Source organism: Colletotrichum tamarilloi, assembly GCF_030869305.1.
Source record: "Colletotrichum tamarilloi strain Tom-12 chromosome Unknown Scaffold_2.1, whole genome shotgun sequence".
Taxonomy (NCBI): domain Eukaryota; kingdom Fungi; phylum Ascomycota; class Sordariomycetes; order Glomerellales; family Glomerellaceae; genus Colletotrichum; species Colletotrichum tamarilloi.
The window spans coordinates 140,721-158,947 of NW_026849385.1; the positions used below are offsets into that span (position 1 = coordinate 140,721).

At 52.3% G+C, this 18,227-nt stretch overlaps 7 protein-coding genes across 7 annotated transcripts; 3 read left to right on the top strand and 4 right to left on the bottom strand.

Moving 5' to 3' along the window:
- Positions 1-299: 299 nt before the first annotated feature.
- On the top strand, positions 300-605 carry CTAM01_00682 (uncharacterized protein; the record flags this gene model as incomplete). Its single annotated transcript, XM_060516730.1, has 1 exon — positions 300-605. A coding segment is annotated over one exon (306 nt), but the record flags the coding sequence as incomplete, so codon positions are not given.
- Positions 606-2,213: 1,608 nt separating this feature from the next.
- CTAM01_00683 (uncharacterized protein) lies at positions 2,214-2,530 on the top strand (the record flags this gene model as incomplete). The annotated part of the gene is made up of 2 exons (XM_060516731.1): positions 2,214-2,335; positions 2,485-2,530. The coding sequence occupies 2 exons, from the start codon at positions 2,214-2,216 to the stop codon at positions 2,528-2,530; spliced, it is 168 nt and encodes a 55-aa protein (XP_060388193.1).
- A 1,304-nt stretch (positions 2,531-3,834) lies between these two features.
- On the bottom strand, positions 3,835-5,973 carry CTAM01_00684 (uncharacterized protein; the record flags this gene model as incomplete). Its single annotated transcript, XM_060516732.1, has 1 exon — positions 3,835-5,973. One exon carries the CDS (start codon positions 5,971-5,973, stop codon positions 3,835-3,837), a length of 2,139 nt encoding a protein of 712 aa, XP_060388194.1.
- Positions 5,974-8,161: 2,188 nt separating this feature from the next.
- On the bottom strand, positions 8,162-9,625 carry CTAM01_00685 (eukaryotic aspartyl protease; the record flags this gene model as incomplete). The annotated part of the gene is made up of 3 exons (XM_060516733.1): positions 8,162-8,239; positions 8,302-9,171; positions 9,233-9,625. The coding sequence occupies 3 exons, from the start codon at positions 9,623-9,625 to the stop codon at positions 8,162-8,164; spliced, it is 1,341 nt and encodes a 446-aa protein (XP_060388195.1).
- A 1,452-nt stretch (positions 9,626-11,077) lies between these two features.
- On the bottom strand, positions 11,078-11,964 carry CTAM01_00686 (aminodeoxychorismate lyase; the record flags this gene model as incomplete). The annotated part of the gene is made up of 2 exons (XM_060516734.1): positions 11,078-11,195; positions 11,258-11,964. The coding sequence occupies 2 exons, from the start codon at positions 11,962-11,964 to the stop codon at positions 11,078-11,080; spliced, it is 825 nt and encodes a 274-aa protein (XP_060388196.1).
- A 1,969-nt stretch (positions 11,965-13,933) lies between these two features.
- CTAM01_00687 (uncharacterized protein) lies at positions 13,934-14,101 on the bottom strand (the record flags this gene model as incomplete). Its single annotated transcript, XM_060516735.1, has 1 exon — positions 13,934-14,101. The coding sequence occupies one exon, from the start codon at positions 14,099-14,101 to the stop codon at positions 13,934-13,936; it is 168 nt and encodes a 55-aa protein (XP_060388197.1).
- A 675-nt stretch (positions 14,102-14,776) lies between these two features.
- Positions 14,777-16,854, top strand: CTAM01_00688 (mitochondrial import receptor subunit tom-70; the record flags this gene model as incomplete). Its single annotated transcript, XM_060516736.1, has 3 exons — positions 14,777-14,968; positions 15,118-16,564; positions 16,616-16,854. 3 exons carry the CDS (start codon positions 14,777-14,779, stop codon positions 16,852-16,854), a joined length of 1,878 nt encoding a protein of 625 aa, XP_060388198.1.
- Positions 16,855-18,227: the final 1,373 nt, after the last annotated feature.

Below are 18,227 nucleotides of genomic sequence, written 5' to 3' on the forward strand. Positions count from 1 at the left end.
GTGTGTGTCTCGGGCCATCAAGATCGACGTATGCCAACCTCGCATCAAACCTTCTCTGACAAGTGTCTGTGGGATGAATTAAGGACGGATGCTTCATAGCTACTTTACACCGAAAGGAATGGCCACGGCGACGCTCACGGGGACGAAGTTGGAAATGACAGCTCATCGTCCAGACGGAAATCTGCAGCAATGGCGCCGGCGGACCAACAACAGCGCTCTGACAAAGGCGGGGGAGGCGGGGAAGCTCTCGGTGAGCAAAGCAAGCAGGCCATAAGCAACCAAATATCTCACGGCCTCATTTAGGCCAGCTGGCTGGTCGGTCTTTTGGTCCAGATCGACAGACGGCGGGAACAGCGAACAGTCGAGAAGCCATCCTTCCAGGTCCGAGAGCGCTGCTCGCCTGCCTAGGCCGTCCTCAACAGGCAAAGACGATACAGTTATCGCAACGCTACGCTGTATGTCACCATTCTAGTGTCCAGCCATCCAGGCTGCTAGTCATGCGAACTCAACCCCCGCCTTTTCCCAAAGTTCTCATCAAAGTTACCAAACCACCGCTGCGGAGGCTGCCAAGAAAAGGATGTTTTGTTGTCACTCGCATTGCCTGACATTGAATTCATCCGGCAAGCTCGACCTCCATAGTGTAAAGCAGGACGTGGGAAAGTAAAGTGGCCGGCTCAGGGGTCTGTCCCAAGAAGGGCAATCCGGACAAGACAAGTCGCTCTCCGGACCCGAAGCTCCATTGCGCCCGGATCGAAGCCGACCACCCGATCTCTCCACCTCGAGGCTCAACCGCCTCACACACTGTACACTGTAGGAAGACCGTGACTTTTTTCCATCTCATCATCCCCCCTCGCTTCTTGAATCATCTAATGTCTGTCCAAGGCACCAAAGCTACGTCAGGCGAAAAAATGCAATGAGAAAGGTGAAAAAGCAATACCCGCACGAGGAAGTTAGGAACAGTCTTTAACTTCCATACTCGTCCCATGAATTCGCTCTTGGCGCCGCCTTTCATCGACTCATCGAGGACCTTGAAAGTCTACCTAGTGCGGAACATGTTCCCCGTCTACCCCTGAAGAAAGGTCGAGGTAAGCTCGAAAGCTCGGTAGGCCTCACGCCTGCCAAAAAAAGACGGTTCAGAGGCGAAGCAAACAAAGGAAGGGCCCAGAACTCGACAATACGTCATGTTTCCCCCCTCTCCCCCTCCGCCTTTGAAATCTCACCACCTTTGACCAACCCCAAAGAGACATCATCCGGTTCTCCAATCGCTTTGTTTCAGGATTGCAGGGCTTGGCGAGGGGGCCGCAGCAATTCGTCCAGACAAGAAATAAAGATGAAGACTGAGGCAGCGCGAACGCGTGTCTTGCTGTCGTGCCTGCTCTAGTACCCGCTCGCTGACCAAGATCCTTCGTTGCCTAATAGGTACCCATCTTTCGACTCATAATCTTTAGGGAAAGAGAGGCAAAAATTTTCTAAAAAAAAAAATGCATTGAGTTTTACGGATAGACGTTGGCTTATCATTCATCCCTCGCCTGGTTGGGTTTCTCCGCCGGACAGGTCTCGCAAAGAGACGACGGGACGACAAATCATTTCCCCTCTATGAAGTCGTACCGGCCTTGTAGGCTCATATAAGACGCCTCTGATAGGGGGTTTACGTGTACACACGTCTCGTATTTTGCATGCACATCCTACCTTGCCTACGTGCCCTATTGTCCGGAAACGTCCGCACGACTTACACGTCGCCAGATGCCGAGGCCGACATGTCTCCTGGTTTTTCTTCGCTGTTTTAATCCCATGTCGTGTCTGTACGCGTTAAGAGGGAAACTATTGATGCGGTAGGACAGATAGGTTGATCGATCGTGGACGTGAGCAATCGATAGATGGCCGGCACCACCGTATCTGCAGTCATCGAGCAGAGGGTCAAAGCTCACCCCTTAATGCGAAGCTATTGATGGTGATGATTGTTAAGCCCGTTGTGACCATGCTAAAGTATTGGGCATTTTCCCAGTTCGTGACCAACTGAGAAACAGCAAGAGAGTCTGCGAGGAACCACAGAAGTTGCTCAGCCATGCCTACTTACTTTTGATATGACAATACAGGATTTTCTTACCATCATTGTTCTGGACATCTGACAGATCCAAGCAAGCTGCCATCAAGCTCATGATCTTGGTCACCATGATGATGTGGCTGCCTCTTCCGACCCTCAACACTCAGGAATGCAAGGAAGGATGTTTCCGGGCAGCAACGTTGTCAGACGTTGCCCCCCCCCCCCCCCGTTCTCCAAGTTATCCGAAACCGGCCCAACGATAAGAGCGAAGATGGCAATCAGTTCTTCTCAGTAAGTGAGATATTGGGTAAGATGTCTCTAACGGTTAGTCAAGCAATGGACGATCCTTGCACTCTTTAACATCTAGAATGTCCAACATCACCTTTCCCACCGCGAATATCAACATGCGGTCAATTCGTTCGTTCATCGTTGGGCTCTAGGTCGATTCTACGGTCTCACGGTGACGGAGACTCAAGGTCGGACTAGAGCCGCAATCAGTCGAGGTTACGGACAGTGTACACCCTGGCAGGCGGGACCAATGTTCAATCACGAAGACTTCATACAGTAGCTTTAAACTACCTGCCCCAGTTCCATTCCAGTGCCATTCCACCGTCTTTGCCCTCCTCTTTTTTCAGTATAATATTCAACACCACCACTTTCATTCTCACTCCGCGCTTCGGTCCCTTCCCCCTGTGCCATTCTCTCTCGTCTCGTCTCCTAACAAAACCATGAGAATGCTCTTGAGCCAACCGACCCTCCTCTTACCCCTCACATCTTCAAATACGAATTTAGGATACTGTCAGAACTTTTCCACCACATCCTCCTCTTCCAATACACACTTGAGAAAAACAGCAAGTACAATTGCGCTGCCTAAACAATAAGTAGCGTAAACAGAAAATAAAAAAAGGAATACCTTGATGGGAACGAGGAAAAGAGATCTAGGCTTTCATTGGATCATGAACGGAGTAGAAACAAAACGAGGAAAAGAAAAAAGTTAGAAACGACATCGAAAGGGTTGTCAGTATTGTGTACCGATCCCGCTCTCGAGTATTTACTTTGTAAAGAGTGTGTGGAAGAACGTCTAGGTAAAAGAACTCAGCCATCGTTGCGAACATCAATAAGCAAAAAGAAAAGGTGAGTTGAAGCAAAATGTATAGACGCTCAAGAAACACAACGAATAGCCTCCCCGATAATCATCCGCCTTTGAATCCAATAAAAACAGGCCCGGGGATTTTAATGAAAAAACTCAGAAACGCCAGAAACACAAGGCGGCGACGTGAAGTGGACGGATGGAAATAGGCTGGAAAAGATGATAGAATGTGGTAGAGACAGAGTGTGAGGAACTTCTTGAATTCGAGAACAAAGCGAGGTTGTAGGAACCAGGGAGGAGGAGGGAAACCCCCTTTTCTGTCGACCGCTTCTCGCTCGCTCTCCACCAATTCCGTAGGAATTCTCCTCCTTTTGTCCAAGATATGCTTGTAACCATACGTTGGAACAGGAGAAGTCAAGTAAAACCTCAAAAGGACAGCGAAAGTACCTCACAACCCCATCCTCCAACAGTGTACCAATTCAACCCAGATCAAGAGCGCTCATTCCTATCAATACTATAATCATAGAGTCCAAACACCGCAAAGTTTTTTGTGGATTTCCTCCTGCCCTTTGTCCCCGTCCGGCCGTCCGACGAGAAGAGGGTATAGCGACAGCTAGAGAGCCGACAATGACAATTACAAGGATTAGAAGGAAGGCGGTAGGAAGTGTGGGAAAACCTAGGAAGGCATTTGCCCGCACCCCTATTGCGAGTAGTACACCATCCCGGGAGCTGGCTGCTGGTAGTAAAAGGCGTCCGGGCTCGGAGTCACCATACCGCCCATACCACTGACACCGGGGCCAAATTGCGGAGGAGGCTGGTAGCTCTGCTGATAGTTGGACATCTGGGTGGCATCGTAGTAGTACACCATACCATTGACCTCTTGAGCTACCAAATTGGGACCCGGCGGTCCTTGGCCGTTTGCTTGTGCAGCCGCGGGGTCTGCCTGGGCTTGAGGAGGGAACCCTTGGCCTTGACCTGGCTGTCCCGAGGGAACGAAGGATGGAGCTGCAGCAGAAGGTCCCATATTGTTGCCATTGTACTGCCCAGGGTAGTAATACGGCTGCTGAGGCTGCATCATAGGATAAGGTTGGTTGTAGAAGTTTTGCTGCTGCTGGAAGGTGTTTGGCTGGAACGGAGCCGCGTGAATTGCCCTCTCGGGAATCTGGGAAAGAGGCGTGCCGGTAGAGTGTTGAGTGGGATATGACGGCTGTCGCGAGTGGGCTTCCTGCGGCATGCCGTTGGAGACCTGGAGAGGAACCTGCTGATGGAAAGCTTGTTGGAAGGCTTGCGGGCCTTGATTGAGGGTCGGCGATTCAATGTTCGTGACCGAGACGGCCTTTTGAGGACGAGGCTGGTGCATGGGGATCGAGTTCGGGCGACTCTCTTGGAAGGCAGGCTTCTGTGGCAACGGGTGCGTCTGCGGCTGCGGCAAGTCATTGATAGATGTCTCATTTGGCTGCATAGGATAACCGTCCTGTCCAACGAATGGCTGATTCGGGTGAGCTGCAGGCGGGAGGCGGACGACTGGTCGGGGGTTCTCGACCGGAATCGGGGCCCGCGACATGACAGAGCCTGTGGGGGAGAACAAGTAGTCACGCCCATCAGGAGCGAGAGAGGAGCGACGACTAAGGGCGATGCTGGGAGAGTAGGCGCTGCCGTAGTAGCTTCCGCCAAAGACACTGGTCCGCCGGGAGAAGCCTCCCATGGAGCCAAGTCCAGAGCGAGGTTTACCTCGGGTCCGCTGTTGGTTGGGTCGCATCGCCCGGGGGATAAAGATGAAGGATCGGTCGACAGCTGGGAAGATGTACTTGGGCGGGTTATCGGGCAAGGAGATGCGGACAGGCTTGTCACGGCGAAGGGGTGGCCGATGATCCGGAAGCTTGGTGTATTGTTTCACAGGCATGCCAAAGGCGGCGGGAGCTTTGCCAACAACGGGAAGAGACACCCTGACCTGCACGTTTCCGATGTGTCGCTCGGTCGACAAAGTCCGGTTGATCGGGGTGGGGTTGGACGGGCACGTTGGGATGAAGCCGTTGCCGTTGGCCGGGCCTTCAGTTTCGACGGGCAGGTGCCTTGGATGTCTCGAGGGAGGCGGTTCGGTCACGGCCTCGTGCATATCATGCGCCCATTGGCCGCTCGTGAGAGGATCGGTCGGACTGTGCAGTTGACTGCGCGGATTAGCCGGGATACGGGCAGAGTCTTGCTGGGCAGCGTACTTGATGGGTGCATAGGGGCCTCCAATGCCTCCGCCACGGCCGCCGCGTCCTCGTCCTCTGCCAAAGGGCCGGAAGCCGTTGGCAGAGGGTCCGGCATGACGATGATCGTGCATAAAGAAGGCCCCTCTGTTGGGAACGAAGGCGGGGTCTTCATCCCTTCTCCGCTTGTATTCTTCGTGTTCCCGGCGACGACGTTCGTTGACAGGCTCGGCAGGGCGGGACGAGTGGGAGCTCACTACGAGAGGGGCAGAAGACTTTGGAGGAGATGCGGTTCCGTCAAGCTGTGCCTCTGGTTGAACGGGCTCGGACCGGTCATTGACAGATAGCTCCTCGGCATCGGGTGCGGCCTTGTTGGTCGTCGAGGGGGCCAGGGCCGAGTGTTTCCGGCTACCAGACTTCGCATTTCCATTGCCAGCCGACTTCCTAGGGTTGGGGGTAACGGGAGAAGCCTCATCGATGTTGCTCGTATCGCTGTCGTTGCCGTGATCGTGGTCGTCGCTGATGATGGAACCCTCGGTCAGAGAGTCATCATCGAGTTCGAGCTGGTCAGGTCCACCTTCTCCGTCTTCCTCATCTTCGATGCGTCTTCTGTGACCAATCTTTCGGCGTCTTGGGGCGGCCATATTGAAGTTTTGTAGGAGCTGCCTGTGCCTGGCTCTGTTGGTTGATGAGCTGGGTACGAGATCGAGCGAGGGGCGATGCTCAAGTTGACGGATAGGACAGGCTCGAGGAGCGGAGGCGGCGGCGGCGGAAGGATGTCGAGACAATCATGCGATGCTTGCGGACGATGGATGAATGGAAGAGAGGGGGAAAAGCAAGTACCGCCCTGCGGTTGGCGAAGAACGAGGGCGATGGAGCAAACAGACAGCCAAGAAGGCGTATTAAATAAAATACACAGCAGCAGTAGCAGCACCGGTTCGTCGGGCAGTGGGGTGAGCAGCAAAGCAGAGCGGGAGGAGGGGGAGAGAAAAAAACGCAATGCTGTTGACGAGCTGGAGCTGAACCCGTGTCGTCTCCTCTGACCTCTCTGCTTCTAATGAAAGAGCAGATGAAGTGGAAGCCTGGGAATAGGAGGAGGGTTTGGGTGCGAGGAGGAATCGCAGGGGTGGAGATGGTGATGATGATAGAAGGGAGGGAGGGATTTCGGCCAGACGACAAAACCAAGACGGACTGGACGGGCGACGGAGACGGAGCCACCTCACAGACAGCTGGTGCAGGTGCAGTTGTAGGTGCAGCAGGTATACGGGAGCAGTAGGTAGGTGCTGGTACTGGCGGCGTTGGTGCTTGTGCACGCCCAGGTGGTGCACCTCAGTCCATCCTTCCGACCCGTTTCGTTAGGTGCTGGGCCTGGAAAAAAAAAAGTGTGGTGTTATTTTTTTTTTCTTCGTCTCTTCCTTGAGCCGTGGCTGGAGCTGCCCGCTCTGTTGGCTCGAGGTACCTAAACACCTTACCTAAGGTAGTTAGGTATCTTGGTACCTCTCTCAGCCAGTAGGATTCTCTCCTTGTTGCCGGCTCACTTCACCAGGCGTGCGACGTTGCGTGGTTGCTTTGGGCCGTTTGGGGCCTGGACCAGCTGGACGTGCCCGCTGTGGAGAGCTGCGAGCAGAGCTGCCCACTAAAATCACCTCGAAAGCTGTGAGGTAAGGAACCTGAGTTCGAGGTACGGGTACCTTGGAATGTTCGGGAGACTAACGTGAGGCTCTCGCACCAATCAGACATGCTTACCGCATCAGAATTGACCCACTCTGATATTCGTCGCTCTGCCTAGATCAATTACCTATCTTCATCAACTCATCCATGAAATTGTTGTTCATCAACTATTTCTACATGCCTCTATAACGCCTCGCACCATAGTATATTCATACATCTAGGAGTCTCAAATGTCCCGGCCGTCGAGCTTCACCTTCCATGCTGCCCACCCCAGAAAGTAGTCTAATACTCTCCAAACCCCCAGCGTGATGCGCCAGCATGCCGTTTCAGGTCTCAGACGCTGGGACGGCCCAGGATCTATCTCGATCTGGCACCGAACCTTAACTTCGTCGTGCTCACCATGTGTCTTCCCACAAACCTTGGCTTGGGATGACAACTTTTTGACTCTCTGAGAGAATAAACCTAGATCCGAGCCAAGAGTCAAAGGACCACTCACTGCATGCATTTCTAACTACACAGTTAATCGCGAGGCGGGTGAATTGGCATGGTTTAATGAAAAGCTGCTGCGTCCTTTCTACAAACCTTGAGTATGTGGACGGAGTGTATTGATATCCTGGTAGAAGTAGCCCAAATCATCATTGATATTTTGGAGACTTCTGTTCATATTGAGTCGATACTTGAATCTTTCATCTCGTCACAGACAATCACACTGTTGCAATTAGCTTTTACACAAGCGGATGATGACAACCGCAACGGACTAAGTCAGGGTAGACAAGGTCTTTCGAAAAGAAAGTCAACAGTGATACTATAATATTGTGACTCAATGAGCTATCAATGTCTTGTCGCTAGAGCTCGCCTGTCTATACCGCTCGGCTTTGAACACTCTAACTCTACGAAGCCTAATTGCTAGCTAAATACCTTCACAACAATGGTGTCCTAGAGTTATGTGGAGCATATCATGAGCGTATAGCTAATTCGGGTGAAATACAGTCCGAAATTGAGGCTTTGCAGTTCTTCATGCAAATCACCCTCAAGTTGATCACGAGGAAGGCAAACTCAATGAAAAGTTGCAAGTCCATTATCATCCGTATCTAGTCCCGCTAGAGGAACATATCGCTCAAATGACTTCATGAATGTCTTGTGACACAATAGCGTAATGCTTTAAGACAGCGGTGTGAGATTCTGCGTCTTCTCAATCTTCGGAACGCAGCCAAATCGAGTGTTTCCCTGATCCCAAATCTATTCCAAAAGTCAGCTTCATCTCACTTCACTGCCTGATCGGAATCAACAATTCCACTTACCGCATAAATCGACTTCAGGAACGCATCACCCAAGATGTCAAACTCGTTGGAACCCCGCGACTGCACTCCGCCGTACCAGAACCCATCACTCGCCGGCGCAAACGCAAGGTCCTCCTTCTGAATCACAAACTCCTTGTCACCGACGGCGACCTTGAACTCGGGCAGGTCGTCCGCCTTGGTGCTCGTCGGGAACACGTAGCCCTGCTGCTGGTCGTCGTACTTGGCACCGGGGATCGCCTTGTACAGCGCATCGCAGACCTCATCTGAGACGAGCGCCAGCGTCGTGCCTGTGTCTGCAATGGCCTTGTTCCCGTTCTGCGTCACGGCCTTGCCGTTAATACTCGCGGACCCAGACTCGAACATCCAGAACCCTTGCGAGTTATCGATGTCAGTCCAGTGGATATCCTCGCCCGAGGCCGAGACGAGATCCGTGTCGATCCAGCCAAATGTGTAAAAAGACCGCGGCTTCGCCTCGTCCCGCTCGCTATAAAACGCAGAGGTGAAGAGCTCCGCATCCTTGGGGATGTCTTGCTGCGCAATCATGTTCTCGACGGGTGTGGCGACGGGGTCGCGGAAGTTGCCATCGCGCATGACGGTGTTGATAGACCCGAAGGCGAGACCGAGAAGACCATCTCCGCTGCCCTGGGAGAACTGGTCTGCGAGCTGCGAGGCTGACTCGATCGCTTGGTTCTCGACTGTCAGCCCGCCGAGGACGAGGTTGTCGGTGCCAACATCGCCTGACGCCGAACTACCGTCGCCGTACGAGATCTTCCACGTCTTTCCGTCGAGCTTCTTGTAAGTTGAGGACTTGGAGGCGTCGAAGATGTTGTGACCCTTCTGCGTGGCGCTGCTAAGTTCGGTCGAGAAAACCTGACATGCGCTGTTAGTGAAGATAATTGGTAACATAGTTTGCCAGAGAGAGCCGAAATACCCAAAGATCAGAAGAACCTGTGTCAAAGTCCAACTTGAACTTCTGCGGTGGCGTGCCGATTGAGACTTCGCAAAGGTACATGGAGTCATATTGCTGGTCTTCGGCTGTAACATCCCCGTGCTGGTCGTCGCCAGTCTTCTTGGACAAAACCTTGCTCATGGAGACACGACCGCCGACAGCAGCATTGAACCCGGGAGCTGCAAGCCCTCTCTGAGCCATTCTTCGTGTCTGAACATAAGGGCCTGGCTTTGTTGGTTCGAACTTGAACTTGTTGAGCAGGTAGACGTAGGATTTGGTGCCATGACGCTGGTAGTTCTTGTTGGCGATGACGGGGATCTTGGAGAGGCCCTTGTCGGCCTTGAACTTGGCTTGAGCTTTGAGGAATGCTTCCATCTTGTATGCTTGAGAAAATGAGCTTTTTGTATTGTGTGAGTGTGAGTGTGAGTGTGAGTGTGTGTGTGTAGGTTGGTTGGTTAGGTCAAGTGGTTATGACAAGGGAGCTTGAACACTAGCTTGGCGGATCAGGGTGACGATTTAAATACCTGCCCGTTACGGTCAAGAAGCGACGATGACGACTCGGATGGACGGCACTCGATGAACCTGGACTATTTGGGTCGAACGTGCGATGGTAGGCAGTAAACCTGTTTGGATAGCGCTTGCGATGTGATGAGGGGGAGATATCACCCAGGAGATAGATAGCATGTCAATCATGCGCTGGCCCGTCGAGACTTCTTATAAGACAACAAGCTATTGTTTCGCTGACGACAACCCTGAGCTGAGCTCGACCGGGATCGCGTTATGTATCTCATCACGGCGAACCAGGGAAGAGCCCAATGCCGGCAGTGTGTAAGTGTGACAGCTCTCAGAAGACAAGGGATGGTGGGGCGGTGCAACTGCAGGCTTGAAACCGAGCTCTCGCGAATGCGCATTCGGACCTTCTGACCGTGCTCTTGAGCTGTGTTGAAGGGGAGGGGCTAGAAACAGGTCGGCCCTCGGGCGAACCCGATGAGGCAGTTGATAAGGAAGAAGAGGGGCGTCACTTGTTTGTGGAGTCTGCGTTGAGCCGACTCGAGCCATATGAGGAGTTGGTTGAGAGGGGGAAAACAAGAGGGAAACGCAGTGGAAATGGCGAGTTGCGGAGCCATCTTTTCGATGTCAAGGTGCCGACCTCTCGGTCAAAGCTTCATCATCCGCCTGTACTCTCCATCAACCTGTTCTTGGCTCTCCGGTCCAGAGAGCTGCCGAGACTTAGCATGACGAATGACACGTGCGAAACCAGGCACAAACTGAACCAAGATCAAAGCTCCCAAATGCCAGTCAGGAGAGAACGACTTCAAGAGACGAGCAAATCAAGCCAAGAGATGAGGTCCTCCCCCGCCGCCGATGATGTAACGAACTGCCGCACGGTGGTTCCGGGGCAAGGATCAGCTTAGCGGGCCATGTCCCGTCTTGGCGGCGATCGACTCCAGGCTCCTGGGAACCTTGCCAAGCACGATGCAAGACACAAGAAGCAGACGAGGCCTCCTGGTCATGCCCATGGTATCGCTGGAGATGAACCGGTTATGCCATGAATTTTCTCCTAGCCGCCGGGTCTAATCACGAGGTTCCATTCCGATGTGCCGCGATAGCTTGCACGAACGCGTAACAGGCAGATGTGCAGCAGCACTAGATGGACGATGAAGCGGTTTGTCTCAAATGCCAAGGGAAGCCCAAGGTCAATACATGAAGTCGTGTCCTCTATCTCGAGAAATTGGGAACTTCGACTGGTCAACATTTTACCTTGTTGGACTCGTGGTATTTTCCCGCTCAGCTTGGACCGTGAATCCGTTCTAACCTCAAGAGGTTTTAGGCGTCATTGAGCTTGATGATCCCAAAAGTAAAGCCTCGGACACCATTGCTGATCCAGCATGGCTCTCCTCCAACAAGGCTGTCAACTTTGACTTCTTCTTCCACGGCCAACCCACTGATTAAGTTAGTCAAACGCTCATCCCATGTTGGCGGGGAATGGCATAGCAGCTGACTTACCGCTCAAGTGCCCATCTACGGGTGGTCCCGTCTTGGCCACCGCTCCCACCTTCGGGACTATACTTAGCAGCCACCGGCGGGGTGACCCATCTGCCGTCTCGCCAGAAGAATGGGGTTGTCAGGCTACCTTCCATGATAGACCCGTCTTTTGAGTTTACGAGAAGGACTTCCTTGCGATCTGCCAGGCTGATAATCGCTCGACTACGAGCTGTATCATACATATTTCTCTCTGTAGTCTTGTAGTGGGTATACTCGGATTGTGTGGTCTTTGTGTTATCAACCACTACTATCATGGGATCCTCTTCCAAAGGATAGCCCGCTTCTGTCGATTGTCCTGGGGAGGGAAGCCGTTCTGGGAAGAGGTTCTCAAGCGACACCGCTGGGACTTGTGATCCTTCGCAGGTGAGGCGTCCTTCTGAGGTCAACAAGACTTTGACTCGTAATGGTTTCTCTCTTCCATGCTGAGTCAAGAAAGTCTCAATCGCCTCAGTCAGTCTCTGGAGGCCGTCCGATCCAGAGATAGCCTCGATGGCAGGGGTCCAATTCCAATAGGTGGCAGCCCGCAGCATCCGATCCCGGTGCAGATCTAGCATGTAGAAAGGTGAGGTCATCTTGGCGTTCCATCCTGCGTTGGCCAGGCGCCGCTTCGGTACGCCTATCAAGCCAGGGTCGTATCGAAGCGATGTGAATAACTGGAAGTTGGCCATGGTGCTGGGCTTCTTGTGTCAACCTTGGTGACTGATGCAGAATAATAGGTGTATGGTTGAAATTGACAATTTGAGGGTTCCGCGAGCGCGCGAGCGGGGAATAGTATTCTCTGATGCTTAAGAGAAAGAGTATGGTGACGTATTTTGAAGAGAACAGAAGCGCAAAAGTCGGGTTTTGAGTTCAAGAGCGTTAAGTACAAATGTGACCGCAAGAACCACCCTGGTTCAGAAATGTTCATACCGGGGTTACAGCGGGAGATGCTTGGGCCGCAATGATCTCCCGTAAGTTTATGTAAGCAGCACAAGGGTTCTTCACCAGCGAACACCGAACATCGCTGGATTGATGTTACAACAATTACAGGTGAATCGATGATTCGAGGGCAACAGATGAAACAGCCATTCGGAGAACCTATGAGTTCAGAAATTGCGAGCCAGTATGGAGTTAGAAAAAGAAGCCAGCGCCTTCTTTTCAGAATGGACAGATCGCCTTGGGATAAGCAAGAGACCATCCAAGTTAGTGACTAGTGACTGCAAAGTACGACATCAAGCAGAACAAGAGCTGAGATGATCAAGATGTCCTGAGATGGGTATCTGAAGAATGTCGGATCCTTTCTCCTGATAAACTAAGCTAAGCTGGTAGGAAGCTCGATTCAACTCCTTCTTCCGCCATGCCAAGGAAAAGGCCTGGTTGACTCTAGTAGACTGTCGAAGATAGGAATTAGATTGCACCATACATATATACGTCCAAGACGTCAAACTTATATGCACCAAAATCTCCAGTTACTTGCTTGAAGAAATCTAGATTCAACTATGTATCATAAGGACGTTGCCCCTTGAGACCCATAAGCCATTGCCCGATGTTTTAGGATGAGAAGCCGGGAGTACTTCGGTGTGACCACCCTACATACGTAGCAGACAATACAATTGACCTGTCAATTACTTGGGAGATGTGGAAGTCCATATCGCCACAGTCGTGTCGTGCTGTGTCCGAGGTGAGGTTGTCGAGACCCGGGAGAAGTCTTGGTGATCCTGTGATAGTGTCTACCCTTGCCGGCATCATATTTCCATTTCGGAAAGGTGCCAGACTTCCCTTACTTTCCGAGTTTGAAGTCACCTATGGTTCTAGTTTATAGAGGTACTACTAGGCTGTGATCACAATCCAAAACAAAACCCAATGTTCTTAATAGTCTTGGAATCTCGTGAGGCAATCGGTATCTCTCAACCACCATTTCGGAAACTTCAACGCACTCTTTCACATGACCGTCAGCTTACTTCACCTTATCTTGGATGGTTGAAGAGTCCTGTGACTTTTTTGAAGACTTTGGACGTCTACTAGTTGGGCATTTCAAAACTTCATAGATCATGATCGTGGGCTTGCGGGCCTTTGGACAAACCACATTTGCCTCACCTCTGCGACTCAAAACAGCCGACCAATCATAAGCGGGCATTTCCTATGCTTGAATTATACTTGAATTGAAGAAGTCTGGTGTGACGCTGTCTGTTATCTATAGAGAGTGCCGCCCCTCCTCATCTCTACTGGACCAGCGAGCGTAGGTGGGGGTGGGTGAATGTGTCATGTTGGCATCTGGTACCTTGCTTGTGGTGGTTGACCGCAGCCTTTCAAACAGAAAGGATGCAACTCTTCAAATCAAAACGATATCACCGGAATACAGTGTCACTTCGTACGTTATGGTTGCCAATCGACCGGCCGTCAACCCGATGTCTGACCACAAGCAAAGTGTGACTCAATCAGTGACCAACTGGGAGGTGAGGAGTCAAAGATAATCTTGTCTGAATTGTGTTTGGCCTGTCATATCTCAAGATGATTCATGGGAAATGGGTTCAGCTGGATTGGAACTTGTTTGTACAAGATCTGTCACTTGCATGTAGTTCTCGTCAGAGCGAGACAGTATAGATCATAGTAAATTAGAAGATGCCAGTTTGGAGTATCAAAGTTAGAAGGAGTCGGTCAGTCATGGAAGGTAAAGTAGGTAAAGAAAACAAGGCGGAATGCAATAGATGATATGGGATAGCATGGTAGACATCCAGTCGTTTTGGTGATGGTCTGTAATGGTGGGCGTAACCCACCGTGTTTTACCAAACAGACATCATGGCAACGGTGACATGTCTTCGACATATAGAGTCATTGTATGCGACAACCCCCTTTGTTTCCAGTGAGACTACATTATGTGAGTTAATGTGACTGACGTTGTATAAAGGTGAGGTTGACCTTTCCAAAGAGAAGACATTGGAGAGATTTTATTGTTATTTGATACCAAAATAAGCACAGTTCAGTTTCCCTCCGAGTCCATGCGGTGACATGGCTTGTCTGTCAAGGTACTTTACCTCACAGGCTCACGCTGCATGTTGGGTGCCGCCCGCGGGCTCTGGCTGACCAACGCACCCTTGCCTTGAGGACAATCGGGACCCTCTTTGGTTACGTAGTGTGCAGATGTATAGGCGGTCCTCCCTTGCGCCCCCACTCTTAAATCGCCTCAGGCAAAGCTGATTTGATGAATGACAGCACCAAGCAGAGGCAACTGCCCGGAAAAACTCCTCACGAGCTTCCCCGTCGCGCAATAATTTTTTGAGGACGGTTACTGTCCGGAAGCTCCTGGCCCAGCGCAAGTGCAACAGCAACAGCAAAAGCAACAGAGCAACAACACCTGCAGCTCCTGCACCCTCTACATCATCGACCACACTGGTCAGCCCATTAATTACATTCCTTTCGACCTCGCGACTTTTCTTCCTAGAACACCTCTGATACCTTTCTTCCCTTTCTCTCTCAATTGCTCTTGGGCTCGTCGCCATCATGTCGAATCCCCTGCCGTCCGTGCCTCCCATGGCCAGCCCTCCGACTGTCATCCCCGTTGATTCGTCTTCTGGTCTTTGGGATCGCATCACCTCATGGGCTTCAGATAATAAGGCCATTGTCTACACTGCCGCTGGTGTCGCCGTCGTCGCTACCGGTGCTGGTGTCATCTACTTCCTCAACAGCGACTCCGTACGTCATGCTTCCCATCTTATCCTCGCGACCCTCGTCGTCATGCGATCCAATTTTTTCCACCCGTTACTACCGAGATCTTGGCGTCTATTACTAGCACCAGATTGCTCCTCTCTCAAATAGCAAAGCTAACTCAAGTGCGATTGAAGAAGACAGACTCGACACCAAAGCTCAGCAAGAAGGAGCGAAGGAAAAGAAAGGAAGCCGAGCGGAAGGCTGCAGCAGATGCCGAAAAGCAGCCCACACCTGCAGAGGCCGCAGCCCCTGCATCATCCAAAGCAGCCAGCGTCGAGTCCGCCGACGAACTTCCCGAGATCACCGAGGCGACTGTTGCCGAGTTCACTACCGAAGAGCGGGAAAAGTATGCCGCCAAGCTTAAGGATGTCGGAAACCAAGCCTACGGTGGCAAGGACTACAACAAGGCCATCGACCTCTACTCCCAGGCTATTCTCTGCAAGGCCAACCCCATCTTCTACTCCAACCGCGCCGCCTGCTACAATGCCCTCGGCAACTGGGACAAGGTCGTCGAAGACACGACTGCCGCCATCAACCTTGACCCCGAATACGTCAAGGCACTCAACCGCCGCGCTAACGCCTACGAGCACCTGAAGATGTACGGCGAGGCCCTCCTCGACTTCACTGCTTCTTGCATCATCGATAGCTTCAAGAACGAGAGCAGTGCCCAGTCAGTCGAGCGCCTGCTTAAGAAGTTCGCCGAGCAGAAGGCTCAGGAGATGATGGCCAGCCGGCCCAACAAGCTTCCTAGTCACACTTTTGTCGGCAACTACCTCCAGAGCTTCCGCGTCAAGCCTCGTCCGGCTGGACTCGAGGACTCTGTGGCCTTGTCCGAGGAGACTGGCAAGGGACAACTCCAAGTCGGCCTGAGTGCTCTGGAGAAGAAGACTGGCGACGGATACGAGGAGGCCAGAGCGGCCTTTGAGAAGGCGTTGGAGTTGGGCGACCTGGGCGAATTCGAGGCTCTTGCTTACAACCTGCGCGGTACCTTCAGCTGTCTGCTCGGAAAGCACGACGATGCCATGGTCGACCTGACCAAGAGTATCGAGCTCGACCCTTCCATGACCCAGAGCTACATCAAGCGCGCCAGCATGAACCTCGAGCTTGGTGCCCCGGAGAAGGCCGCTGAGGACTTCGAGAAGGCCATGGAGCAGAACACCGAAGACCCTGATATCTACTACCACCGTGCTCAGCTCCACTTCATCAAGGGCGAATTCTCCGACGCCGCCAAGGACTACCAGAAGTCCATCGACTTGGACCGCGACTTCATCTTCTCTCACATCCAGCTTGGCGTGACTCAGTACAAGATGGGATCTATTGCATCATCCATGTCGACCTTCCGCCGCTGCATCAAGAACTTCAAGGAGGTTCCCGATGTGTACAACTACTACGGCGAGCTGCTTCTGGACCAGGGCAACTTCCAGGAGGCTATCGAGAAGTTCGACAGCGCCATCGAGATGGAGTCGAAGACGAAGCCCATGGCGATGAACGTCCTTCCTCTCATCAACAAGGCTCTGACCTTGTTCCAGTGGAAGCAAGACTTTGGTGAGGCCGAGAAGCTCTGCCAGAAGGCGCTCATTAGTAAGTTCAGACTACTCCATTGTACGAAGTGCAATTGCTGACCCTTGATAGTCGACCCCGAATGCGATATCGCCGTTGCCACCATGGCCCAGCTCCTTTTGCAACAGGGCAAGGTCACCGAGGCGCTCAAGTACTTTGAGCGCGCTGCAGAGCTCGCCCGCACCGAGGGCGAGATCGTCAACGCCCTGTCCTATGCCGAGGCGACCCGCACGCAGCTCCAGGTCCAAGAGAAGTACCCCAAGCTGGCGGCAAAGCTTCAGGGCATCGGCCCGGGTGGCATGCCCCGGTAAAGGGCCAATGACGTCCTGAACACGAAACATGTAAAACTCACCTACGGCGGCGTGTAAGAAGAAAACAGCAGATCCCTTAGCAGATGGGGGAGCGGATAGCCAAGACAAAGGGCTCTTGGTTGATAATAGGGGAAAATATCAAGGCGGGCAAGCCGCCCACCTCGTTGAGTCGTTTTTTCATTGGTCGGTGAGGGAGGCTTTGGGAAAGGAGAGCAAAGTCCAAGGCTCCGTACGTACGGCTGGGGAGGCATTGGTTGAAACCCTTACGTTGTACATAATCCGACTTCCCTCACTCTACGTACATTGGTGAGAGCATTGTAGAAGTAGTCCACTGTCAATCATCTTTTTCCATTTCCATACCCCTTCTTGCATATGAGTCCATCGTATGTTGCCTTGGTGTCTCTATATAAGGAATACATATATGTTGCGGTGAAAGGACAGATTTGAAGCAAAAGAAGTCATATAACCACCCGCGCAACATGATGCCCATCTTAGTTGCTCTTCAGGTTAACTGACGACCCCGCCCCAGGCATGATATTCACACTCACAAAAACATAGTTCGTGATCGAAAAACCACCAAAACAGCAAAAACCACAACACTTGCATAATCTTTACGACCCCCAGGGCCCAGGGGAGCAAAAAAATGGACGATCTGGGAATCGAACCCAGGACCTACCGCATGCTAAGCGGTCATTATACCACTAAACCAATCGCCCAATAGAATGATCTAGCCCGGACTTGAACCGGAGACCTTCAGTGTGGCAGACGACGGAGAGGCCGTGAGAGACATCTTTTCGAGTTGTTAGACTGACGTGATAACCAACTACACCACCAGACCATGTTTTTGTTGAAGTCGGCGAGGGAAAAAGGTGACTAGGTATGATTGGGGTGTGGGGGTGACCATACGGGTTGGGCCAAATTGCGCGGGCGTTGCTGTGCGCTGCGTTGCGGTGTGGAATGTGAAGAAGTGGATGTGGTGGCATCGCGAGTGCAAATTTCGTTGGTGGGCGGGGCGGAAAGACCGGGGTGCGCCCGTATTCCCAAACCCCGACAGGTTCTGGACCGGCCGGGTTCTCGCGTGGCTGCCATGGTTCGAATCGGGGATGTGGTGCTGATAGCCAGGGCAGGCCGGGTGGGCCGGAGCGGAGGGAGAGAAAGAAAAAAAAGCGGTTGAAGAATCTGAAGAGCGACTCGCCAAGGTCATGGGACATTTACAGGATGGGTCGGGAGCGGATCGATGCCATGCGAGTTCATAAAGTGTTCGCCATTGTGCGATACGTACAAGAGGGAAAAAGTGGTGGCCTCTCTCTCTTCCAGTCCACTCATGAGATCCAAAGGACTATGAAGTGGGAGGACAGACAGACACAAAATAA